This window comes from Panicum virgatum, chromosome 7K (genome assembly GCF_016808335.1).
Source record: "Panicum virgatum strain AP13 chromosome 7K, P.virgatum_v5, whole genome shotgun sequence".
Classification (NCBI taxonomy): domain Eukaryota; kingdom Viridiplantae; phylum Streptophyta; class Magnoliopsida; order Poales; family Poaceae; genus Panicum; species Panicum virgatum.
The window spans coordinates 27383331-27397182 of NC_053142.1; the positions used below are offsets into that span (position 1 = coordinate 27383331).

At 45.2% G+C, this 13852-nt stretch overlaps 2 protein-coding genes across 5 annotated transcripts; one reads left to right on the forward strand and one right to left on the reverse strand.

Annotated features, from left to right (window-relative positions):
* On the forward strand, nucleotides 1-3612 carry LOC120640709 (exocyst complex component EXO70B1-like). 3 transcript variants are annotated; one of them, XR_005661973.1, is made up of 3 exons: nucleotides 1-2453; nucleotides 2911-2986; nucleotides 3078-3612. XR_005661973.1 is itself a non-coding variant. In XM_039916621.1 (2 exons), the coding sequence occupies exon 1, from the start codon at nucleotides 322-324 to the stop codon at nucleotides 2422-2424; it is 2103 nt and encodes a 700-aa protein (XP_039772555.1). In that variant the 5' UTR covers nucleotides 1-321; the 3' UTR covers nucleotides 2425-2453; nucleotides 3078-3612. The 3 variants fall into 3 exon arrangements, 2 of the variants coding, with proteins under 2 accessions (XP_039772555.1, XP_039772556.1); XM_039916621.1 differs by lacking the exon at nucleotides 2911-2986; XM_039916622.1 differs by lacking the exons at nucleotides 2911-2986; nucleotides 3078-3612 and having other exon boundaries at nucleotides 2-971; nucleotides 1014-2647.
* A 2018-nt stretch (nucleotides 3613-5630) lies between these two features.
* On the reverse strand, nucleotides 5631-10260 carry LOC120640710 (SNF1-related protein kinase regulatory subunit gamma-1-like). 2 transcript variants are annotated; one of them, XM_039916623.1, is made up of 6 exons: nucleotides 9783-10260; nucleotides 7778-7950; nucleotides 6962-7168; nucleotides 6603-6878; nucleotides 6222-6385; nucleotides 5631-6113 (listed from the first exon to the last, which is right to left on the reverse strand). In XM_039916623.1, exons 1-6 carry the CDS (start codon nucleotides 9940-9942, stop codon nucleotides 5816-5818), a joined length of 1278 nt encoding a protein of 425 aa, XP_039772557.1. In that variant the 5' UTR covers nucleotides 9943-10260; the 3' UTR covers nucleotides 5631-5815. The 2 variants fall into 2 exon arrangements, with proteins under 2 accessions (XP_039772557.1, XP_039772558.1); XM_039916624.1 differs by having other exon boundaries at nucleotides 7778-9703; nucleotides 9783-10220.
* Between the last annotated feature and the right edge of the window lie 3592 nt (nucleotides 10261-13852).

Consider the following 13852-nt stretch of genomic DNA (forward strand, 5'->3'; position numbering starts at 1 on the left):
AGAGATTCAGCAGGCGAGCCCCGCCGGCATTCCCACTCCCACCAGGCTGAGGCAACACCACGCCGCGCCGCCCCCCAATTTGTTGCGGCCTGCCGTGCCGCCTCCCGCTTCCGCTCTCCGATTCGATTCCCCCCCAACCTCAATCCGTCCGCCCCGCCGCCCGGCCTCCAAGGCTCCAATTACTTCCCCACCAGCGAGCGACTCCTTTCAATTCGCCGCGCCCCCATCCCCATCCCCACCCGCCCGCCCGTCCACCTGCCCTGGCCGGCGCGCGGCGCGCGCCCGCCCCCAAACCCTAGCCCGCCCGCGACGGAGGCGGCGATGTCGGCGCCCTCGTCCCCCCCGGGGCGGGGGGCGGGGGAGTCCGGCGGCGGGCTCCCCGTGCCGGTGCCGGCCGCAGTGGTCGGGGACGACAAGGTCCTGGCGGCGGCGCAGCACATCGTCAAGTCGCTCGCCACGTCCAAGAACGCCGCCGACGACATGATCCGCATCCTCTCGGGCTTCGACCACCGCCTCTCCTCCATCACCTCCGACCTCTTCCCGTCCCCGGCCCCGGCCCCCGCCGACGACTCCGACCCGAAGGCCGCGGCCGACCGGGAAGCCCCCGACGCCGCCGCCGCCTCGCTCGCGGCCTTCGACGCCGCCGAGCAGCTCATCCACCTCTGGGACACCACCCCGGAGGCGCTCGTCTTCGAGGCCCCCGAGGACGACGCAGCGCACTACCTCGCCGCCGTCGACGTCGCCGTCGACCACCTCGCCGCCTCCTCCCCCGCCGTCTCCGGCCGCGCGGGGGTCGCGGTGCAGCTCGCCATGGCGCGCCTCGAGGACGAGCTCCGCCACCTCATGCTCCGCCACGCCGTGCCGCTCGACGCCAGCGGCCTCTTCTGCTCCCTCCGCCGCCTCTCGCTCGGGTCCATGGACGACCTCGACACCTCCTCCGAGTTCGACCCCGCCACCCCGCACAGCCAGGACGGCGGCGGCGGCGGCGCCGGCCCGGACACCGCCCGCAGCGCCGGCGTCGCGGGGAACAACCCCTTCGACGACCACGTCTTCGACCTCGTGCGCCCGGACGCTGTGGACGAGCTGCGCGCCATCGCAGACCGGATGGTGCGCGCCGGGTACGCCAGCGAGCTCGCGCAGGTGTACTGCGCCGTCCGCCGCGACCTGCTTGACGGGTGCCTCAATGTGCTCGGCGTCGAGCGGCTCAGCATCGACGAGGTGCAGCACGTCGAGTGGAAGCAGCTGAACGACAAGATGAAGAAGTGGGTCCATGGTGTCAAGACGGTTGTCCGCTCCCTGCTGACCGGCGAGCGCCGGCTCTGCGACCAGGTGCTTGCTGCGTCCGATGACCTCCGGGATGAGTGCTTTGTTGAGTCCACCAAGGGTTGCATTATGCAGATCCGCAACTTTGGGGATGCGGTGGCTGTGTGCACTCGCTCGCCGGAGAAGCTTTCCCGCATTCTTGACATGTACGAGGCGCTTGCTGAGGTGATCCCTGAACTGAAGGGGCTCTTCTTTGGTAGTTATGGTGATGATGTCATCCATGATTTGGAGGGGGTTCTTGAAAGGCTTGGTGATGCGGTGAAGGGTACCCTTCTTGAGTTTGGGAAGGTCCTACAGCAGGAGTCATCGCGCCGGCCAATGATGGCTGGTGAGATCCACCCAATGACGCGTTATGTGATGAACTATCTTAGGTTGTTGGTCGTTTACAGTGATTCACTTGACACACTTTTGGATGACAGTGGTGCTGGAGATGTAGATCATAATGCTTTACATAACGGCACCGATGAGGATGAAGAGTATCTGAAGAGCTTGACCCCACTTGGACGCCGTATGGTCAAGCTGATATCTTACTTGGAGGCAAATCTGGATGAGAAATCCAAACTTTACGAGGATGCTGCATTGCAGTGCATATTTTCCATGAATAATACACTCTATATTGTCCAAAAGGTGAAGGATTCCGAGCTTGGGAGGATTTTGGGTGATCATTGGATCCGGAGGCGCCGTGGCAAGATTCGGCAAAATTCAAAGAGCTACCTCAGGGTTTCATGGACCAGAGTGTTATCTTATTTGAGGGATGATGGTCATGGCAGCAGCGGGAGTGGAAGTTTTGGCAGCAGTGGGAGTTCAAGCTCTAGGATCAAAGAAAAAATTAAGAACTTCAACTTGGCCTTTGATGAGATATACCGGAGTCAAACACTGTGGAAAGTACCAGACCCTCAGCTCCGGGAGGAACTCAAGATATCTATATCTGAAAATGTGATTCCAGCTTATCGTGCTTTTACGGGAAGATACGGCAGTCTAGTGGATAGTGGAAGGAATTCAGGAAAATACATAAAGTACACCCCTGAGGACTTGGAAAATCATCTGTCTGATCTATTTGAAGGGTCACCAGGGGCTGCCAACCATTCCAGGAGAAGATGAGAATTTCTTATAATGGTATTTGGCTACAGGTATGATTTTGGTACAAGGGACACTATATTGTTCAAATGATGGAGTGAACATGTGCTGAATTAGTGCTTGTCCCTTTAGATGTACTGCGATGTAATTTAAACAGGACCCTTTTGTTTCGCAATCAGTTATGTGTACTACTAAATGATGTACATGCTTTTTTCTTCAGTATATTATATTTGCTAGTTTGATTGTCTAAGTCTCCAAGCTATATTAATTTTACATCATTTACAGGTATTAATTTTACATCATTTAGGGAGTAGAGACATTTTATACGTTTTTACTTTTGGACTCGGGTATCGCAAAAATTGGATTATCAAGTACTGAAATAGGAAGAGAATTTTGAGATTTGCAAGCTTTGTTTAGAATAATGAAGTGAAGCAACCATATCTTATAAAATCCTTGAAATTATGTATTGCAGAACTCTGACACAGCTCTGCTAAATCTGCTTTGTTGTAGTGTTAAAACTTAAAAGTAATAACAAGCATTCGGTGGGATACCTACATGCTTTTGTTTATTATGATAAAGCCTAAAGGTGGGCTCCAAGTCTTCTCTTGCAAGATACTATATTTAGTTAAGTACATCTTGTAGATCCACAAATAAAGTTTAGTTTTGTTGGACTGCAGGCTATTTCTATCCAGGAGCAGTGATCTTAAGTCTCTTGATGCCATACCGCAACCTCCTTTTATGAGGTGTTCATGCATTTCAATATTCAAACTTTGTAATTTTTATCAACAATATTCCAACAGTTTACAAAGAAAAAACATGGTACCATTATTCATATTTGAAGTTTTCTATTAGGGCCATAGCTTTATGGCATAAAATGAGCGTTCCGAATTCAATTTGTTTGTGAAATCGTGCCCTCAGAAGATTATTAAAGACGGTAATGTTTTTGAAAAAGAAATTCATAACCTGCATGGATGGCTGGCTATCACCCTACAACCTTCAGATAGTATTTTCCCAGTATTTCTGGTGCCATGATCTTGCAAACTTGAGAGCTTTGGAAAGTAGGACCGCATGGAAATCAGCAATCTAAGTGCCCAAACCATGACTTAGGCTATCAGTGTCTTATTATTGCTGCTACTACTATTTATATGACTAATACATCTTTCGTTTTTCCCTGTTATAGTGCTATTTGTTTGTTTTCGGTGCCTCTTATTGTGTTTCATCCCTAGCCTACGCCAGCTTGCTAGGGAATATAGGCTTCATTGTTAGTTATTTCTGGTGCCAAGATATTGCAAAACTGAGAGCAGGCTTGTTGGTGCACTAATTCTGTTTTCTTTTCAGCACTCCACATAGTGCATTGTACTACTTTTTTATTCAAAACGAAAATAATTGTCTTAATTTGTTAATGCTATTTGGATTAACACTACCAACAATGTTAGATATCTTAATTTTAGCGCACTGTTCCACCACATGCTTTACTAGTGCCATAAATTACACGTATTTTTTTTCTTATAAATTCTCCATAAGTTAAGTGAAGCTTAAAATAATGTATTTTGATTGTTCTTTGGGGTATGAGTATTTATATATCTTTGTTGGCAACTGGCATGCAGAAAAAGAATCTCATCCATTTGTTGTTCTCCTTTGAAAGATTGTTCTGCTTATGCTCGCCTTAGCTAAGTGCAGTGGCAGAGTGGACAGATCATGAACATCTTTTTGAACTTCCATGGTGACTCTTTTTGAAAATTCATGGACACCTCTATTTCTCTAATGTCTAGTAGAGTTTGGATGTGACTCTTGCAACATATTCCATTAGGTGGTAGTCTGGTAGACATTGCCAAAATGAGAGCACACTATCTTTTATAGATTTGAGCTTCCAAAATTGGGAAAATTACCATTATTAGCAACTTATATTGCAAGATCCTGTTGCAGTGAAACCCAATCTTCTAATCTGGACCAATTATGCAGGATGTTTTATTTCCTTAGGAATGAAGTTTAGTGGTAAGCTTGGATTTATATTTTGGAAGATCGTGTTGCACTAAAGATAACATGTTTTCTTACCATTATTCTCCTACATGGCCTTGTTCGGCTGGCTGGTTCAGCCAGCCAGCACAGTGTTTTCTCTCACGCAAAATCAGCCCAGCCACTAGCCAGCCAGCCATCCAGCAGTATTTTTCTCTCACGCCAAATCAGCCCAGCTACCAGCCACCAGCCAGCCGAACGAGGCGATAGCTCGCTTACTGTATTGACCAACTTGCCAAATCTTATGTGCAGTAATATATTTGTACGCAACTCCTATCTTATTTAGCCTTTTGCAGACATGATTCAAAATAACATCTCCCCCGTCTTGTCTAAGGGGTACGATCAATTTTAGGATGATAATGTCATTGAGGTGCTCCCGTTTTGATGTTATTCTAAGAATGCTTGAGGTGGGGAATTTTAGTATCAACAGTGCAAATTTGATCCTTCCTAAACTTGTGAACTTGATTATCAAATTTGTACATTAGTTAAATGTACAAGGTTTTTGACCTGACTATGCGAGTCTCTTTTTGGATTGAATTTAGTATGCACTAGCTCCAGTTTCACCTAGCGCAATGCTTGGTGCCTCCTTTGATATTGAGGTATGGACTGTCCGCTGCAGTGATGCTGCTACTGCAATACTTGCCTTCCGGCTTGCCGATTCACAGTTCTAGCCAGGCTTGTTGACCTTTACTTACGAGTAACCACTAACATGTGAAACAGAAACTGCATTCTCCAGTATTGTATACTGATACTTAATTTAATTTTTCTAGTGTTACTGGGGGCCTTTTGAATCTGTAAGCACTTAGTTATGATGCATAGGCGATAGACATGCATCGAAGTAGATCTTGGGCAGCAACAGTATGTTTCAGCGGAGTGGACCCTGGCAATATCAAATATAGTGGAATGGAACATGGAACGTTGGAATAGAGTGCAGCAACAATTTGAGTGTACCATCTGCATGATGAGAAGTTACCATGACAACGAAAGAGTATTGTTCAAAGGTCATTGCCCCTCAGAATTTTGGAATTTTGCTTTGGCGTGCAGCATGATTTTAAGTTTTTTTCCCTCAGAATTTTGCTTTGAAGTGCAGCATGATGAAGTTTTTTTCCCCATTCATAGCACATTAGCAAAGAGCTAGGATTATCTTTAGCAAAACAGAAAAAAAAAGCCAGGATTATCAAAACGGAAACATACGAAAAGAAGACTCAGGCAGCTCCCAAGTTATCCAGGGTACACCATTTCCATTCATTAGCGAATTGGTCTTTTTTACTTTCTTGTTCATACTCTGTTCACATGAGGAGGTTGGGAAAAGAAATGCACAGCAAGGAACCTCCGAAGAGAACGGTTCATAATATACATTTGCACAGGTACATCAGTGCGATTGGACCACGATTTTGTCTCATACAGTGCTATTTGCAGGCAGGGGAACAACACCATCGAAGAAATCCCCAAAGTAGTGGCGAGGCTCGTGCACCAACTTGGAGATTATGTCCCTCAATGTGATGACCCCCTCAGTGTTCCCTTTGTCATCTACAACGTAGATCCTGTGAATCTTCTCAGAGTCCAGCTTCAGTATAATGTCCTTGATCGTGTCGTCCTTTTTGCAAGTGATCACATCGTGCAGAAAGGGTGAGGTCTCATGTTGCTCCTGGAGATGCTGTCGCACCGCAGTGAGAAAATCCTTTGTTGTGATTGTCCTGTGTCGCATTCAACAGTTCGAAGGGTTATCAGTTGCAATGGTCTTCCTAGTTCCGACAGTGCAAAAGCCTTACAAGCGTATCAACAAAGGAAGTATCAGGATTTACCTGTGCTCTTTGTATATCTTGGGGGCAGTTAGAAGATATTGAACATCTCTGATACTGATGTTACCAATTGCTTTTGCTCCACTCGTGTCCATGACTGGTAGACCACCAACTCCTTTTTCCCTCATCAGTTGGAAGGCTTTTAGAACCGGCTGATCTTCATTTACCTGTAGAGGAGGTTACAGTTATAAGTCTAATATCATACACAAACACAAGTCATGTGCTTGTTTCCAGGCAGGTTTTTGTTAACACAGCGTGGATTTAATGCATTGTGAGCAGAAAGGAAAGTGAAACTCGGAAATTCATTAGCATTCCAGCGCGGAAAAAGCAGATTAAGATGTCTGGCAATTATATGAATTAAAAGCATAGTTTGTTCAGAGGTACCTTGACAAGTTTGGATGGTTTCATGATAGGAAGCCCAAGCTCAGAAAGTTTCTTAGTTCCCCAGCTCTCAAACCATGGGAGCCCAACACACTCTGCAAGCATGTGCATAACAGAAGATTGTGTGATGATGTTCTCAATCTTATCTCCTCCAACTTCTACTACTGGCAGGCTCTTCATTCTGTACTTAGACAGAAGCAGCAACATGGTAAGGAATGTGTCAGACGTCTGCAGTGCAAGAAATGGTGCCCACCGGAAGCTCCCTGAGATATCGCCAACCTACAGTGGCACAACTTGTGTTCAGGATTGATCCACACTTCCAGGTTATAACTATTTTTAAATACAGTGCAACAGAAGATCACCTTTGTATTCTTGTAGAACTCAGAGGAAGTTAGGGTTTCGAAAAAACTTCCTCCAACCGATGCAGCTTCATCTGATTCAGAATCAGTAGCAGTTTCTACCCTGCCGGATGATGTCCTTCTGAATGTGAAGGAACCCAACCTAGAAACTAGATTGGAGACAGGTGATCCTATTCCAGAACCAGCCGTCCCATTAGCTGCAGCATCAGACTGTTGCCAAGCAGAAAAAAAAATCAGTTCAAAAAGATGAGCGTTGATAAAATATCAGTACATAAGTGGTAGTGATATTATTAAAAATGATTTCTGCCATCATAAGGTTATTTGTTTACTAAGACGTGTTATTCTTTAAAATATTTAATGTTTGTCGCTGGTCAGAATTACATACAGTAGACTTCCCTTACTGTTTTCCCCTAGAAAAGGAAAAGGGGCCCGGATTATGATCAATTTGATTATGCATACTAACAAGACCATAGAAGGGATACTCCTGCAGCGAATGACTTGATGGACAGTTCTATGTAGCTTATATTTTATTTTGGTTTGTGTATGTAGTCCAGAGTTGCTTGGGAAAAAAGGCTATGTTGTTGTTGTTGTTGTTGTTGTTGTTGTATGTAGTCCAGAGTTAAATTTACTTTATTCAAATTCAGCAGATAATTCAACATTCGAAATCGTGGTATCCAGACTGAATAGAAATACATAAATCATAGAGAGCTGCAGTAGATCAACACATTCTGACTACCAGGTTAATTATACATATCTAGCCAATCTACCTACTTTGTGAACTGAGAACGCTTATATATGTTCTAGTGCATGGTTACAGACCTGACTGAGCAGCCACATGGCAATACCAGCAAATTCCACAATACCGATGTATTTGTCCATCCAACTAGCATCTTCTGGAGCCTCAACGTTTCTTATGGGTGCACTCAGGATTTTGTTTTTGGACAATATTTCAACAGTTTCAGAAAGACTGGCATCAGAGGGTATCTCAATTACTGCATGAGAAACATCACATTTTTTACATTCAAAGCCAGAAAATATTATTTGATTATATTTAAAAATGGAGGGAGTACTTAGGCTACATAAAGAAATTTCAAAAAAGCATTTGAGGTATTCCAGTACCCCCATCAACTCAAAATAATTACATGGAATATTCATCAGTACCATAAAACAACCTTTGAGTTTAATAGTTTTGTTCCTTTGGATTTGATATTTTTAGTAAAGAAGCTGAAAACATGTTTGAAGAAAATCAAAGGATCTGGAAGTTTAAACTGCAAACTCAAGAAAGCATACATTTATTTAACGGATAAGAATGCATAAGCAACCCATATGAATAAAATCACAATTAGATTAGCTCGTACATGAACATCAAAGAGTAAAGATGTTTGCTCTAGGATATAAAATGGAACAGCATCACCAAGAATATTTGGCATGCCATTGATGCTATTCACTTTAGTTTTGGAGGTGTTGCCTTGTCATTGGCAACTTGCTTGGACTTTGAGTGGGAGTTGTTCAGTCTAGCATCACCTGATTGATCAAACAGATAACAGAAGATGGTGTCCAAGAAAGAAGGAGATAAGGGACAGGGTAGACAAAAAGTTTATTATTAAGTTTATTTTCAGGGCATGCTACAGGCCCTCTAACCCTGTAGCTGTTTGGTATTTGGGGTTCCTCCCCCTTTTTTTCTTCTTCTTAATATATTGATGCGCAGTTCTCCTGTGCATTCGAGAAAAGAAAAAAATGGAATGGGACCTAAGCGTCTTTGTACATTTCTGCATGACTGTATAAGCTCATTGATGCAAATCAAGAAACATGTGTGAGGAGCTCAGCTGATATATCTTTTTAAGCAGTTCAACACCTTAGTTCTCTAGATAAGATCACAACTAAGAGCAAAAGAATGGTAACATGGACCCTCACTGTTCCAGAAGATATATATTTCAATCATGTCAGGTGGGCCATTTCTGAGCAAGCTGATAATTATCCACATCAACTCACAAAGTGACACATATCATGACAATAAAGAAAGCGCTCCCTGGCTCCTGCTTAGTTGGTCAAGGGAGGAAAAGGACCCTTCAACCAACAACCAGAATCACAATGTTCGGCCCCATATCACGACAACAAGGAAAGTTATTTTCTTTCCAAGGTTCAGCATAAGTGCGTAACTGCTGTAGAGGTCCGGGAAGAAAATAAAAACTTTCTGTATTAGACTGAAACAGGGATATTTGTTATACTGATCCTCAAGAAATAGTATCGAACTACCATCCTGTCAAGAACACTTGGACACGGCCTGTGCATTTGCTTCAGAAAAGACAGGCCTACTAAGTTGATCACAAGAGCTGCATAAGGCTACAAAGAACACCATAGTTGTTTGTCCAGTGGAAGTTATTATCAGAAAAGGAAGAAAAGGTGATGACAGAACTCAAAATGGTTGACACTGACTCTGTTCGACCCTGGCTATCAGCTCCCCAGCCCCAGCTGCCAGATGAGCAAGGGGCTCCTAAGTCCAAACAACACCAGCGAACGAAATGCAATTGGCACGGAGAGAGAACTGTTCGTTCGTCTGATCTAATTGCATCCGAACTGATACACGATGCTACTTTCAGTGTTCCCCGTTTAATCGCTGCATAAGCATCAAGACCAAACGAACGGCTTGTAACCAGGACCGGAAAGGGAGCGGAATCGGAGCTGATAAGCAGCAGGATGATACTACTAGTACCCCTGCGACCGCGACCGGGTGCCTGCGTTTCGCTGCATCAAAGACAGATGGAATTGACGGCCTCTGAACCAAGAAAGACAGGGGGAGCTGAGAAGCAAGATGGCAGCGTACCTTGCGAGGGGTGCGTGCGGGGGAAGGACGCGACGGGGATGTCCTCGAAGCAGGAGTTGAGCTTCTCGGACGGCGAGAGCTGCGGCTCCGCCACCTCCCAGAGGTCCTCCACCCGGTGCCCGATCTCCGCCTCGGGGCTCCGCGGGCTGTCCGTCTCCATCCCCTCTGTTCCTCTTCTCTTCTCCCTCGACCGCTCCCCACTCCCTGGATGGATTCGTCCAAGAACTCTCTCTCTCTCTCTCTCTCTCTCTCTCAAGTGCTGCTTCCACCTTCGCTGCAATATCTGGAGATAACTATAGGAGGGAGCAGGGAGATCGCGAGCTGATAAAGATGCCAAGCAATCGACTGCAGCTACTAGGAAAACCCCCGCCGCCTTGCTCTCGGCAGACTGCACGAGGCTGGAGTGGTGGTCTCTGCTCTGCGCTTGTCCGCGTCAACGGAAGGGGGGACGAACTGACGAAGGCGGGCGAGAGGACCCGGCTCGGGGGCCTGCCTGCCCGCGCGCGACCTGAACAGAGACCGTCACTGACAGCAAGGGGCCACGGGTGCTGCGGCCCACCTGTCACTGAGAGGGGTGGACAGGCGGGCAGAGCACACGGCAGGTTTCCTCGGGTAGGAGTAAAGAAAACCGCTGCGGCAGCAACGGAAACCCGGGACACGAGGGGGCGGCGACGTGGCTTCGCTTTGCAGGTTTTGCTGCTTCCTTCTGGGCACATGCATCGGTGGCATCTACATGGTTCAAAGGATGGATTCGATAGCTGAACATCCGAATTATTCATATTCGTATTAATTTAAAATATAAATATAAATATCCGTATTCGTATTCGATTTTAATATGAATGTCATATGGATGGATTGGAATCCGACTTTGAGAACTTTTGTCTATCCGATTTCATATTCGTATTCGAGAAATATCCAATCACACCATATCCGTCCGTATCCGCAAAGAAAAAGTGTGACGGCCCAGATTTTTAAATAGCCAATTCAGGGTAATTAGCACCAAATCATGCATAGGAAACCTTGAATTAATGCATGTGTATGCATGCATGTTTATGTGTATATGTGTCTGTGTGCATTTGAAAACAGAAGAGAAAACTTAAATAATTTCTAAAATGATGCAAGTTTGCATATGAAATTGCATTGGCATATCACTAATGCCATGATAAATCAAAGTCAAGATGAAGTCAAAGTGAGAAAATAAAATTTTGTACATGAAATGACGAGTTCTTCAAATCAAAGATTTTAAATGTTTAAAATATCTTTCAAATTGAAACAAACAGGTTTTAAAAATGAATTTTAAATCATTGCTCAAATGAAATTTTGCCTAAAACCAAAGTTATAGAGTTTTAAATGGCGAACAACTTTCGTGTTCAAAGTTTTTCGAGTTGCTACACAAAAATAGAAGAAAAAGTTGATTTCCGAAGCGTATACGACATTTTCAAATACATTCAAGTTTCAATTTTTATCTTTCAAACCAGTGTTCAAATGAAAAAGTGCCTAAAACAAATGTTATAGATCTCGAAATTTTGAACAACTTTGGTATTCAAGAGTTTTTCATTTGAGGCCAAGAAAAAGGAGAAAAACTGAATTTACAAACTGCATTTTGGAACTTTGAGTTAATTACGAGACTGCCATCACCTCCATCTCCTCTGCTCGCGCCGCCGCAGCTTCTCGGCGTCCGCGTCCACGTGTCACCGTGCCGCTGCCCTCGTCGCCGCTTAACCATCCGACGAAACCAAGTTCGTTTTCTCCTCTCTGTTTCGCCTCTTCCAGAGCCGAACTCCCTCCTCCCCGTCGCTCAGCGCACCGCCGGCGCCATTGCCGCCGGTCCTGCTCCGTGGAGGTTCCCTCTCCGGCCCTCCGCTGCCGCAACCGCTCCCCAGGAAGCTCTTCCTCCTCCCACTGATGCTCACCGGCTCGTTCCCCGCTCGTCCTCGCCGGCACAGAGCTCCCGCCGCCGCCCTGGTTGCCGCCACCCCCTAGCTCGCCGTGGAGACCTCTCCTCCGCCCTTCCTCGCCCCCAAAAGACCCCGCAGACTGCTTCCCCATGGTCACGTGAACCTCCTAGGCCGGCCACCACTGCTCCCCTTCGCCGGAGCGCCGCCGCCGCCGCCGCGCGCCACCTCCGCCGGAGCCGCTGCTCCATGGCGCCGCCTTCTCCGGCAGCTCCCAACCCTGTCCGAGCCCACTTGCAGGTTCCTCTCGCCGCCCTCTTGCTCCTTCCCTTGTTCCCCCTCGCCGCCGCCGGCCGGACTCGCCGAAATCCGGCCGGCCGCCGCCTCCTCTGTTCCTGGCTCCGGCCAGGGGCATGTCTGCGAGTCCCCAATTCTTTCCAGGGGCCCAACTGCAAAGTTCCGTTTTCTTTTTCTTTTGTTTTCAAAAATAGCAAATTTGTAAAATCAATATAAATTTGTAGATATATCAGAAAAATGCAAACTCAACTATTCTGAGTTCCTTGTGACTAAATCTACAACTTTCGTTACATTCACTTTTTATTTTGCTCAACATTTTTTGCTCTATTTAAAATACAAAGAAAGTGTAGCTTGTATTAGATCTCAAGTTACATGCATGATCTGTTGGCCATTTTTTATCAGTGTGTTACATGTCAGATGCATAGCCTTGTGTAAAAGTTTCGTGGACATTTGACATATCTAGCTGTCAGTTTATTTAAATCTTGCTTTGTGTCTTGTTTAATTAGTTTTGTCTGTACATGTTATATAACTTGGTTTCATGAGCTCAAACTTTTACAGAATCTTTAAAGAGATGTTTAGTTACTATATAAAAATTTTGAGAATTTTTAGATAAGTGGAACCAGTCCAACTAATTAATAGTATGGATATTTACACTAAATCAAGAAAAATAGTTCCTTTGCATGGAAAAAAAATCTGATATTTTTACCAGAGCTGTTATTTGAGTACTGTATCTTGCTGGAAAAATTTGTACCTCTGAAACTTAGTAGAACTATCTGTGGAAATTATTTTTGTTTACTGCAGTTATACTTGTACTACTTTTCATGCCCTGTATAAATACTTGTTTAATTGTGAAAAATTTATGGCAAGCTCATCTTTAGGTAGACAACACTTATTTAAAATTTAATTACTATTACTTGCACCATTTGACCTATACAATTTAACCTTTAGTTAGGAGAAACTTTATTGTTGAATTGCACATTGGCGGGCTAGTCTTTGTTAAGGTGCTGGTGTTGCATGACTTAGCAAGATTATGAAAACCACCCGTTCCTCTTGCGAACTAAATTGTGTTAAATTACTACTCTATAAATGACTGCCCAGAAAATATTAATTAAGAAGTTTCACATCCAAACTCACATCATGTTGGACCACGACTTTATCGTGAAGGAAAAATAATAACACCTAAATCGCTAAATAACTCGGAACTTTGCATCCATACATATGTATTGTTGCATTTCATTTAGGTACGATAGAGGAACCACGTGAAGGATGTGACGTTGGAGCCGAGCCAGAAGACGGTGAATGGTGGACACGTCTAGAAGATGGATGGATGGACCCCGATGTGCACGACCGAAGGAAGATGCTCGCTGAGCAACTATCTTTTAACTAACACTGACCTAGTGTTAATCCCAGACAAGTTCCGGTGCATCAATTCCAGTATTTTAATTGCTATACCATTTTATGTTCCTATTATGTATCTGTGCACTTAAGTTTACAGGAGTTGACTGGAATCTTAGTTGCATGATCCCTAGGTTCCCTCAATTGATCTACTAGTGTGTGTAGGTCGTTAGTACCGCCATGCTAAATAGGACTCGGTAGAAGTCGAGTGATTTCCTGTCACTCGCGAGAGTTAGGACCTTTTGGATTATGGAAAAGTTATTGAGGATGAATCAATGTGGAAAGGAAATGGAGACCGGGCGGAGATGAGTTTGGCTAAGGATATGAATTGGATGGAAAGTACGTCTCCGCCTGTGTCGGTTGAGGACCGATCTGTTGTGGCAGTGTTGATCGAGGATTGAACAATACTAACCACATGCCGGAAGTAGGAGGTAGTCGAAACCGGTAAGCTCAGTACCATATGCACACTGGTAGTATGAACTT

What these genes read in the sequence shown, in the direction of transcription:
- LOC120640709 (XM_039916621.1), top strand. Translation starts at nt 322, where the DNA reads ATGTCGGCGCCCTCGTCCCCCCCGGGGCGGGGGGCGGGGGAGTCCGGC.
- LOC120640710 (XM_039916624.1), bottom strand. Translation starts at nt 8,122, where the DNA reads ATGGTACTGATGAATATTCCATGTAATTATTTTGAGTTGATGGGGGTA. An exon ending in AGTTCTACAAGAATACAAAG is followed by an intron (nt 6,879 to 6,961) that starts GTGATCTTCTGT and finishes GTGCCACTGTAG; the next exon opens with GTTGGCGATATCTCAGGGAG. An exon ending in AACCATCCAAACTTGTCAAG is followed by an intron (nt 6,386 to 6,602) that starts GTACCTCTGAAC and finishes CCTCCTCTACAG; the next exon opens with GTAAATGAAGATCAGCCGGT.